This window comes from Lissotriton helveticus, chromosome 11, assembly GCF_964261635.1.
Source record: "Lissotriton helveticus chromosome 11, aLisHel1.1, whole genome shotgun sequence".
Classification (NCBI taxonomy): domain Eukaryota; kingdom Metazoa; phylum Chordata; class Amphibia; order Caudata; family Salamandridae; genus Lissotriton; species Lissotriton helveticus.
Genome location: NC_136072.1, coordinates 945,405,845 through 945,418,012, shown reverse-complemented (window position 1 = coordinate 945,418,012; position 12,168 = coordinate 945,405,845). Strand labels below are relative to the sequence as shown.

Below are 12,168 nucleotides of genomic sequence, written 5' to 3'. Positions count from 1 at the left end.
CGCCCTGGAACGGAGGGCGGAGGACGCGGAAGGGAGGGCCCGCCGCAGCAACATACGAGTCCTAGGGGTCCCGGAACGGATGGAGGCTGGTAACCCCGAACGCTTCCTGGAAACATGGATCAGAACGAAGCTGTGTCCCCAGGGTCTCTCGGAGGTATTTGTCATCGAGCGGGCGCACCGGGCACTAGTCCCCCCGCCGCGTCCGGGGGATCCCCCAAGAGCGCTGATCGCTAAAATATTGAACTACCGTGATCGTGACTGCATCCTGCGAGCTGCGAGGGAAACACCGGATCTGACCATCGAGAACAAACGAATCTCTATATACCCAGACTACACGCACCAGGTTCAAGAACAGAGAAAATCCTTTCTTGGGGTCAAGCAGAAGCTCCGAGCGATGCAGTTGCAATACATGCTGCTCTACCCCGCCAAACTTAAAGTGCTCGTACAGGGCAAGGCGCACTTCTTTGAATCCCCGGAGGAGGTGTGGGAATGGCTGGAGGTTAGGGGAGATGGCGTGCCACCGGGAGAACGGGGTGGCCCTAAGGAGATGTGGGGAAGTCGCCCCCGGCGGAGACAACGGAGTAGACGGAGACACCGCTCTGCGACGGAGAGTACCGAAGGACCTAGAATCACGGTTGGGGCGGATGGTGGCATGCTCCTGGAACCTTTGCTCCTGGGGGCCGAGCCGGAGACCCTGAGCCAGCCGGAGCCGGGTGACGTCCTGGTCCCGGATACGCTACAGACTTCGGAGCAGGGCACGACGCCTTCGGAATTGGTGGTCCCGGAAACTGGTGGAGCTGAAGCACCGGGTGTGAAGGGCCCCTCATGAGGTGATATGGGAACTGTGCACAGTGTGTCTGATTGGCTGGAGTAGCACCTGGAGGGGGACTGCGGTATAGCTGTATATTGACTGTTATTGTGCCCAGAACCACCAGCCTCCGCATTGTGGGGTGGGGCGGGGAGCCGTCCGTTGTGTGGGAGCTGGTGTATGATCGAGGGTTGGGGGTGCGGGTGTGGGCTCTAGGTCCTTCTTGTTTGGGGAAGCTTTTTGCGGAGCCAGATGTATCTTTAGTATACACGGGGTCGTACGGGGGGCTGGGGGTGGTTGGAGTTTGTGTGGTAGTGTGGGGGTGTGATGGGTAGTATGGGGTGTGTGGGGTGGCTGTGTACGTCCTGGCACCGGCAGGGGAAGGGCGGGGTGACTTGTTGGTTTGTTGCCGTCATCCTGCTCGTGGGTGGGGGTGGGGGGATATGTTCGTTCCAAGTTATGCAACAGGGAGATTGGTGGGAGGGGGGGGAGTTTTTGTATTACTATGTTGTAGGCATCATGTGTATCATCGTTCGGACCCCTAGGAGGTGGTGTGTTGACAGTAGAATGCATGGCCCGGCTGGGCGATCACAGGGATCATGGGATACAAATTCTTAACCTGGAACGTGCGTGGGTTGGGAACCTGCACCAAACGACACAGAGTTCTGTCCTTCCTCCGGAGACATGGCATCTCTATCGCATGTTTACAAGAAACACATCTGAATGAGGAGGGGGCACAGAAACTGGCTAAAAAGTGGCGGGGGCAGCTGTTTCATTCCTCCTTTTCCACATATGCTCGGGGGGTATTGATCTGGGTGGCCCCCGGGATCCCCCTTGCAGTGCAGTATGCGGAGGCAGACATTGAGGGCAGGTACCTGCTGCTGAAAGTGAAGTTGAATGGGAGGGATCTTACACTACTCAATTCATACGCGCCCAATGTAGATGACGCAGCCTTTTATTCACAGGTTCAGGAGGTCCTGGTGTCGGATTTGGACAGCCCCCTTTTACGGTTTGGGGATTTTAACTGTGTTTTAGACCCGGTCCTGGATAGGTACCCTCCCCGTGCAGGAACGAAACCTCGCATGACGGCAGGGCTGCGAGAGGTGATGTTTAATTTGGGGGCAGAGGATATATGGCGCCAGGGTCACCCCTCTCAGAAACTGTACACCTGCTACACGCCTACGCACAACACCCATAGCAGACTTGACAGGGTCCTGGCGGCAAACATGGATGCGTCGTTTTCATTGACAATTACACATCTGGCCCGATTCCTGTCCGACCACTCCCCAGTGCAGTGCGCCATGCAGGAGGTGGACCGGCCTTGTCGCCCCCGCACTTGGCGAATGCCCACGGACCTTTTACAGGACCCGGTGGGTAGGGAACAGGTGCAGACGGCCCTAACGAACTATGTTGATCTGAACTGGAATGGGGACGGAATACCCCTCTCGACGAAATGGGACGCTCTGAAAGCTGTGGTACGGGGTGAATGTATGGGGCTTACTTATGGGGTCAGGAAACAACTGGCGCGTGAATTGCAGACGGCAGAAGACACCCTGCTGATCAGCCAAGCCTCGCCGGACCCTGAGGAACCAGACTTGGCAGCGGAGCGCGAGGCCCGGGAACGCGTACACGATATACTTACCCGCCTAGATAAGTTTGCCCTGGGTCAATTTAGACAGCGTCTGCACCGGGAGGGGGACAAGTCCGGCCGACTGTTGGCCTGGATTTTGAGGAGAGAAACGGCCCCAGCGCGTATAGTTGCCCTGAGGGGCCCCGATGGGGTTACGGTGCATTCGGAGTCGAATATCCTCCATGTCCTCCAGACCCACCTGCAGCAGGTGTATCGGGCGGATCCCTTGGTCACGGACGCTTCGTTTCAGCCTTACCTCCAGGGACTGACCCTCCAGGCCCTCTCGAGAGAGGAGACAGAGGAGTTGGGTGGGACGCTAACGCTTCACGAATTACAAGTGGCAATGGCTGGTCTGCCACGGGCTAGATCTCCGGGGAGTGATGGGTTCCCATCCGAATTCTACCACACGTTTGGGGACATGCTCGGCCCCCTCCTCCTCCAGGTCTTCCTGAGGGCGCTGGATGACGGATTCCTCCCGCCCACAATGTACCAAGGGGAAATCTGCATGCTCCTGAAGCCGGGCGGTGATGGTTGTGATCCCGCGGCCTTCCGCCCTATAACGATGATTAACACGGACGTGAAGGTCCTGACCAAACTGTTGGCCGCGCGCTTGGCGCCGCTTATGGCCCACCTAGTGCACCAGGACCAGTGTGGGTTCATCCCGGGCCGCAACACCGCAATGAACTTACGACGGTTGAACCACATCCTGCATGAGGTGCGCGGCGGGGAGGATCCCCGAGTCCTGGTATCGGTTGACTTAGCCAAGGCGTTCGACACTGTTAGCTGGGAATACCTGTTTGAGGTGCTCCGACGGGCCGGACTAGGACCCGTGTTTTGCAGGTGGGTCCAAATTCTGTACCAGGCGCCTCGAGCCCGGGTCAAACTGGGGTCCGCACGTTCTACGGACTGGGCATTGGGGAGGGGCACTCGTCAAGGGTGTCCCCTCTCACCGCTCCTGTTCGCCCTGGCGATTGAGCCACTAGCTGTTGAGGTCCGGGCCACGATGTCCCAATGGGGGATCAAAGTAGGGAACACGGTGCACACGGTTTCTTTGTATGCAGACGATGCTCTGTTTTATTTAACCTCTCCGCGGGAGTCGCTGCCAGTCTTGCTACGACTGCTGGACCGATTCGGATCAGCCTCGGGTCTGCGCATTAACGCTGCCAAGTCCCTGATCTTCCCCCTTGCGGGATACGGCGCGGCCAGACTTGGGGACTTGCCGGACCTGGGACTGCGCTGGGAACTGGAGGCCTTCCGCTATTTGGGGGTTCAAGTGGCACTGTCGGATGAGCAGTTACTGGCCCGGAATGCGGATCGGGTGATTACATCTCTGCAAAAGTCTGTGTCCTTTTGGAACACGCTGCCTCTCTTTGATGGGACGCCTGGCGGTGGCCAAAATGGTGATGTTACCAAGGGTGCTGTACACCTTGCAAAACTCTCTGTGCCCACTTCCTCAGCGGATATTTCGCACCCTTAATACACTCCTCACGTCTTTACTTTGGGCGGGCAAGCGTAGCAGGGTTGCCCTGCACACGGTGGTACGGAGCTGGGATGAAGGGGGACTGGAGGCGCCAAGGTTTGACTTATATTATTACGCAGCCCAGTTATTGCCGGCTGCCAGATGGTTCGCGGACTCGGACAACTGGGAACTACGGCTCCTGGCGGGTAGAGCGGACGAGAGGGCGGTACAATTGGCTCTACTGCGCGGGAGAGGTGCGGATGAGGCACTGCCATTCATAGTGCGACACACGGCGGCTGTCTGGCAGCGCTTCGTGGAGAAAATCCTGCATAGGGCCCCATTCCATAGGGAACTGCCGTTATGGATTCTGGCCCCGGTGGTGGCCATGGAGGAACATATGCCGTTTCAGGAGTGGAGAGCTGGCGGTTGTGAGCTGCTGGCTGACCTTTACCCGGATGACACGTTTCTGTCTATTGAGCGGGCCACGGAGACGTTCGGGCTCAGCGGGGGCCAATACCTACAATATAGGGGCCTTCGCGACATGGCGCGGGAAACCTGGCCTCAATTTCCTGAGGCACCCCCGATGTCCCATACCCTCAATGTTATTCTCTCCTGTGGTAGGGGTAGGAGGTTGATAACTTTATTGTACTCGGCTATGAGGCAGGACTCCACTCAGCCGATCCCTCCGGCCTGAACGGCGTGGGAATCTGACCTGGGACTGGACTTGGAACCGGGACAGCGCAAACGCATAGGCGCCCTCACACGAAAGGTGTCGTGTAACGCGAGGTTTAAATTGATTCACTTTAACTTTATGCACCGCACATATGTGACGCCGGTTACCCTGAACCGTATTTCCGGGGAAAAAAGTGACGCTTGTCCTAGATGTGGGGCGGCGGGAGCGGCCTTTCTCCATCTGGCCTGGGACTGCCCGTTGGTCAAGGCGTTCTGGCGGTCGGTAGTGGAGCGCATACGCACGATTACCGGTCTCCGGCTGGAGCTGACTCCCTTACATTGTTTGTTAGCCTTGGTCCCCAAACCCAAGAAACGTAACCTGTCCTATAAGATGTTACAACTGCTGCTGGTGCTGGCAAGGAGGAGGGTAGCGATTACGTGGATGGGGCGGAGGGCTCCGGAGGTGTCGCAGTGGCTTAGAGATGTGGGAGAGTGGACCCTAGCGGAGGAAACTTTCATGCAACAGGTGCGTAGGGATGAGAGGCTACCGGATGACCTGCTTGCGTGGAGAATGATGCGGGTGGTAGGGGCTACTGCTGAGGACTCGGAGGGCACGAGTGCGGAGTTGTTTACCCCTGAGGGCTCGGGATCAGAGAGTGAGGGTGGGGGGGAGGGGGAGGGTGGGTACTGATTTGGAGTGGGGCCTGGCCCAGCACGCACGTATATGCTTACTCCTGCTGATATTGTGTTTTGTCCCAGGAGAGAGTTCTTCTTATTCCTTTGGTTAATTGTTGCTGTCTCTTCGGCCCCTAGGCGGGTCACACTGAGGTGAACGAACTGTACACGCTTGGGTTACTTCCCGTTAGATGCCAGGTTTTGGGGGGGGGGGGGGTTCCATCGGGGAGTTGGGGGTTAATCTGAATGTGGTAGAAGACAAAAGCGGAACAGATTATTCTGCCGTACAGATGCATTGTTGTGTTCTCCATTTGCTATGGCGTGTTACCACCGACTGCCGCCCAGCCTTCGGGATGTGGGCTGATGGGCTGTGTGATATTCAACCATTGGTTTGAAGCCTGTAATGATTACGGATAGCACTGTCGGCATCTTTGTTCTATTGTATGTGACATAAATCTGCAACAAAAATAAAGTTTTCAAAAAAAAAAAAAAAAAATGTATATTGTGGCCGTCTGCATAGCCTATGTCCTTCTGCTGCAACTCCCCTTTCCAACGCTGTATTGGGTGTTGTGATTGGTGCTGTGGTTACTGAGATTACCCGCCTCAAAGGTTTGGGCTCTCTCTTTATAATATTAGTATGGATTCTGCCCTCAAGTTGCACCATTGCTAACCGCCATCTTTAACTCATTCGCAGATCCAGGCGCAATCCCGAGGGATCTCCTGAAAGCGACTATATCAGTTATCCCTAAGCCGGGGAAAGATCGCTCGCAGTGCAAGGCCTACTGCCCAATATCCCTTCTTAATGTTAAACTGAAAATCTATACTAGCATCTTGGCGGCTCGGCTTGCACCGCTCATGCAGGGGTTGATTGAGCCGGACCAGGCGGGGTTCATTCCAGAGCGACAAACCGCCGACAACAACAAAGAGGGCACTGCACCTGATAGAAAAGGCCATGCGGACATCAGGTGAATATATGATGCTTGCGATCGACGCGGAAAAAGCGTTAGATCGAGTCCTTTGGCCGTATTTGGAACGGGTCTTGGTGAAGGCAGGGATGGGGGAGAAATTTCGAACTTGGGTCTTGAATTGTTACACATTTCCCACGGCGACAGTGCGAGTCAACGGATGCTCTTCGCCCCGTTTTCCCATAGAACGGGGGACGCGGCAGGGGTGCCCGTTGTCGCCCCTACTCTTCGCTCTTTACATGGAGCCGCTGGCGCAGGCAATGAGATTGGACCCGAGAGTGAGAGGGATAAAGTTTGGTGCATATCTGCATACAATCAGCTTATACGTGGACGATGTCCTTCTCTCCCTGGCCTCCCCAAGCGAATCGTTGCGGGCCTGTGTTGATATCCTAGATACGTTTGCAGGTGCGGCGGGCTTTAAAGTTAACATGACAAAGTCGGTGGCTCAGGACCTCTGGTTAGAAGAACACAGTCGGGCCTATCTGCAGGAGCACTTTCCCTTCCGCTGGGCGTCGGAGGCCGTCCCATATCTGGGGATTCAGTTAGCGGCTACACTGCAGGATACGGTGCATATCAACTGTGCTAGGATTCGCCAGACACTCCGGCGGGAGCTGGGTAGATGGAAGCACCTTCCGCTCTCTTGGTTGGGTAAAGTGGCTGCCATAAAAATGACAATTCTCCCGCATATCCTGTATTTATTTGGCGCCCTACCGTTACGCCCCCCCGATGGCTGGATCCACCAGACTCAGTCTGAGCTCGCTCAGTTCATTTGGAACGGCAGGCGGCCGAGAATGAGGCTTAGGCTGGCAATGTTGCCCCCGGAGAAGTGAGGTCTGGGTCTGCCAGACTTGATGCTATATTATCAGGCGGCCCAACTGCGGACCCTTGTGGAGTGGAGCAAGTGGGAGTCCGAAAGACACTGGCTCTTTCAGGATCAGGCGATCGCGGGCCTCCCGCTACAGGAGGTTCCTTTTCTTCGTAAGCAGCACCGGCCCCCCAATCTGTACGCATCGTACATTAAGAGGGTCCCGTTCGACGTATGGGATCAGACCAATGCGAAACATGACTTCATAACCTTTCCGTCTCCTCTCACGCCTTTGCTAGATAACCCTGACTTCAGGCCCGGGCAAGATACCCAGGCTTTTGTTAGATGGCATCCGGCGGGATGTAGATATCTGTTCCACTTATACTCAGGGGAGGGGGTAATTCCCTTTGAGACCCTAAAACGGGATTATGGCCTACCGGAATTGGAACGGCTCAGATACCTTCAGGTGCGTCACTGGGCGCTCAATGGCCAGGTCCGGGAGGGGGCGGACTGGCACCTCCGACCATATATATACTTGCTGATTACTCGTACAACAGACAAACGGCTCATATCAGATCTGTATCACATGCTTTTAGATCGGTACACACACGTCTATAACACCGGGAGGGCGCGCTGGGAGAGAGAGTTGGGGCGGGCACTGAGCAGCAAGTAATGGGAGGACATCTACTACCGAGCGGGGCAATCCGCTTACCATATGGGACTAACTGATACTTTCACTAAGCTCGTATCCTACTGGTACTACAATCCTGAGAGGTTGCACGAGATGGATCATACAAGGGAGATATCCTGTTGGCGTGGGTGTGGGGAGCGGGGTACGTTGGTCCATATATTGTGGGATTGTGTTCAGCTCCAGGGGTACTGGAAGTTGGTCCTCGATGAGATAGACTCACACTTTGAGACGGAGATCCCGAGGTTCCCCGATTATGTTCTGCTGGGCTTGCCTAATCCTTTCACCTATCCATTGAGATCACGCAGGGGTAGATTGATAGCCATTCCCTTGGGTTCGGCAATACAGAAAGCGTTATCCTTCTGGCGCACTTCTCATGTGCCTACGTGTCAAGGCTGGTTGCACTGCCTCTGGTCAGTTTTGGGTATGGAAAAGCGGTCCTTGATTCATGCGGGGATGGTGCCAAGTATTCGGAATTGTGGCAGCCATTTTTGTCCTTGTTAGCCACGGAATTTAGGGAAGTGACATGTCCCTGATATCTACGTTTGCTGCGCCTATCACAGGTAGAGGGTTGAGACACTTTAAGGCGAATGGTTGTGTTGACCGTGAGGGGTATTGGACCTGGAATGTGGGTGGTGGGTGGATAGGCGGGGGGGGGAGGTGGGGTGGTGGGGGTTGGGGGGTTGGCTACGGTTCTTGTTTTTTCTTTTGAACATTGGTGCGTTTATGCAGAATAGTCAGTTACAGAGAGGGCTTCATATTCATGCTGGGCTCTATATCTGTTGTCGTCAATGTTTTCCGTTGCCAATTTTCATGCATTGAATGTCCGTAGACTTATGGGAAGCTGTAATGGGCTCATTTGTTAATAAACAGATTTAATACTAAAAGCCGTCAACTGTCGACGCTCAATTTCCATGCATGAAGGCAGAAGGTTGACCGGTTCAGATGCAACATCCTGCCCTGTTGCTGCGACAGAAGATCCGCTCTAAGAGGCAGCCTGATTGGAGGACAGATGCTCAGGAGTTCTGTGTACCAAACTCTCCACACCCAATCTGGAATCACAAGGGTGACTTGGGCCTGGTCATTCTTGATCTTCTTGAGAACTCTTGACAGGAGTGTGTTCTCAGCAGTGGCAAACATATCTAACCAGGGCTCTTCCCAATCTGAGAAGAGACCTTGCACCACCTCCAGGTGGAGATGCCATCCGTGATCTGCTAGGCATCGACAGCTGAGTTTGTCTGCACTGGAATTCAGAAAGCCCACCAGGTGTTGAACCACCAGGGAAATGCCGTAGCGTCCCTGCCATTTCAAGAGGTGGAGGGCCTCTTGACAAAGGGTCCACAAGCTCACTTCACCCTGTTTGTTGCAGTTTCACATAGCAGTTGTTTTGTCGGTGAACACCTGCACTAGCCTTCTCTTGATCAAAAGAAGAAAGGCTTTCAAAGCCAACTGGATCACCCAGAGCTCCAGCAGTGAAGCCTGGACTCAGCTGGAGACCATAGTCCTCTGATCTCCTCCAGATGACTGCCCCAGCTCAAGAGTGACACATCTGTCACCTCTGTGAGCTATGGGTGGGGAGGAGAGGGATGTCTGCCATTGTCCCAATCCTGGTCTGTGAGCCACCACTGCAGGCTGTTTGTAGTTCCCTCTGATATTTGAACCAGGTTGCAGAGATTTCCCTGATGCTGTGCCAGCTGAGTCTTCAAATCTCACTGCAGAGCCTGCAAATGCCAACTGGCTTGTTTTACCAAAAGGATGCAGGAGGTGATGATAGCCAGCAGCCTTTGAGTCACTATCACCGACATCAGAATATAGTCCCTCAGGAGCAGGGTGGCCGAATTGGAAACGCCGCAACTTGATGAAAGTGTGACTATACGACGATGTCCCTTCTCTAACCCTGGGTTTCGACTACCATCAGGTATGACTTCAAAGTGTGCCTATGAAGGGCAAGTATTGCCACATACCTATCCCTACCATAGACTCAATAACTAGGAAGGATCCGTACAAATTATAAGGGATCAGTATCCTGAAAAAGTCCAGTGACACAGTTGGGAGTTTGGTAAAGGCTAAAACACGTCGGTACATGCAGACAGGGTAATGGAGATGTTTCTCCCATATAACTGCTTATAATAAATTTTTAATCCTTTCGGGGGTGGGGCAGAATAAAATATACAGGGTTACCCACTGAGACAGTTTTAACTATCTTTCTTTCTGCAATAGGGAGCCCTGTGATAAAAAAAAACACGTTAAAAAAAGTCACACACTTCACCCTGAGCGTTGCCCTGCGCCAGGGTTTTTCAGCGGCCCTATGATGGAGCATGCCACTATTCAGTGGGTGAGGGCAATTTTAACAACCCTGTGGGTTTCCCAGTAAGGTTCCTTTCCTTTCTTTTTCTTCCCCCCGTTTGTTCTGCCACTGGTGTAGGGTATTTGTGCAGTCCATCTTGTTTAGTGAGTTTGAAAGTCTTTGTGGGAGAGTGAGGGAAGGCTCAATCTCTAGTGCTTTCTAGTTGTGTGTGCAGTATAGGGATTCTCAGATCCCCTCTATTTATGTTCCTCCCTTCAGTGAAATAGGGTGCTGGCTCGAATTCAAGCCGGACTGAAGTTTTAAATTGCCAATTCGATTTGGCAATATAATCCACTTGCCAAGCCTTATACTCCCCTTTATTACCTATAAGTCACCCTTGAGGTAGTCCCTAGGTAGCCCATGACCAGGGTGCATTGTAATTAAAAGGTTGCACATATACTTTTAAGTTTTATATGTCCTGATGATGAAAATCTCTTAAAATCGTTGTTTACTACAGTGAGACCTACCTATCCAATAGGATAACATTGGGTTGCCATATTATATGTAATGTGTGCTAACTTTTGATTGGGGACAGATGGGTAGGTCATGCTTGGTTTCTATGACATTTAAATAAAAAAACTCTTTAATAGTAAAGATGGATTTTAAATTACAATTTTGAAAATGGCACTTTTAGAAAGTTGTTTAGCACCACAGCAGGTAATAGATCGGTCAGTCTTTCAGGGATTGTTCGGCAATTTAATGCCGTATTTTATAACAGAAAGTTGGCAAATGATTTCATGTTCATACTGAGATGTATCCCGAATGACAATCACCCCACCTTTGTCACTAGGTTTGAACATTATGCCAATAGCTTTTTAGTCCATATAGTGCATCACACTCAGCTTTAGAAATATTGTAGTGGAGGACATTTTGTAATTGCTAGTTGGGCTTGCAGCAATTTTGCACTCACATCTCTCTGTTATGCCATCTGCGCTGTGTTTCTACATATACATAGGATATGTCTATTTAATTTTTAACTAGTTAACTGGAAAATTTGGTATCCCTATTGTATGTTGAATTTAGATCAAATGCGTACTTGGACCTACTTCTGGTGTGTGTCATTAAAACTTAGATAACACTTATAAATGATACATAAGGAGCCAGTGTACCAGATATTGTGTATACCCAAGACTTCTATTTGGGTTTATGGGAGTAACCCTATGTTGTGTCTTCTACATTAGATTCCACAGCTCACAAACGTATATTATGTGATGTGCCGGATACAATATATGACTGTATTTTTGATTCATGTACAGTCTTTTGTTTCAAGTCAAGTTTTAGAAAAAATAAATACAGATTAAAAAACATCATTGACATTCCAGCAAACTATCATGCTATCCTCTTCTTCAAAATTAACTTGAGTGTCTCAGAGACTATTACAAAGTACACGCTGAACTAGTTAGTGCTACCTAAGGAAATAGTACCCAAAACACTCCAAGTTACAGTTTATTAAATAGTAGAGCTTGAAAAACTGGACCTGTGCTAGTAATGTATAAGCATGCCTCACTCCTTTAATCTCTCACTCCTTTAAAATGCTTAGAACTAATGTGAAGGATGGGTGGGGACTGTCGAAGCAGAATTGCAGAAAAATGCACACATTTTTGGTCTACAAAGTTGTCCTTTGGTACAAATTCTTCTTTGTATTGGATGAATTGAGAAAGTGAGAAAGGATACCTCATTTCACAGTCATTTCCTACATATGTGGGTATATAGCACTCAGTACATTCAAAATTTGTTTTTATAAAACACAAAAAACGACTTACATTTTCTGTAGTGCCCATGTCAGGTTTATGCCATGTCTCGATTTTTATAAAAAAGTCATCTTTCATATATTCATTCTGTTTAAAGGAAAAGAAAAATAGATTTAGTTTTCATTCAATAGCCAATCTTTCTTCCTAACAAACAAATCATTTGGGAAAATAAAAGTACTGCATTGTATTTAAAAACTAATAAAGCAAGTATCATGATTGTTCAGTGGTTTAACTGCTGGTTCCCAAGTACATAGGTTATGGTTAGTGACAAAGAGTTATTGCTCTCTCCACTAGTATGAAAAGTAATTGTAGGCAATTACCCATTTATGGCTACCAGCTAGTGGAGAGGGTGCAAATCAGGAAATAAG

General features: G+C 51.2%; 1 protein-coding gene across 1 annotated transcript in view; it reads right to left on the bottom strand.

The window, feature by feature from the left end:
• Positions 1-12,168, bottom strand: part of PITPNB (phosphatidylinositol transfer protein beta) — a 463,503-nt gene that overhangs the window by 251,265 nt on the left and 200,070 nt on the right. The window contains exon 6 of the mRNA XM_078667295.1: positions 11,813-11,887. Coding sequence (XP_078523421.1) covers positions 11,813-11,887 — 75 coding nt within the window. The remainder of the gene's footprint in view (positions 1-11,812; positions 11,888-12,168) is intronic.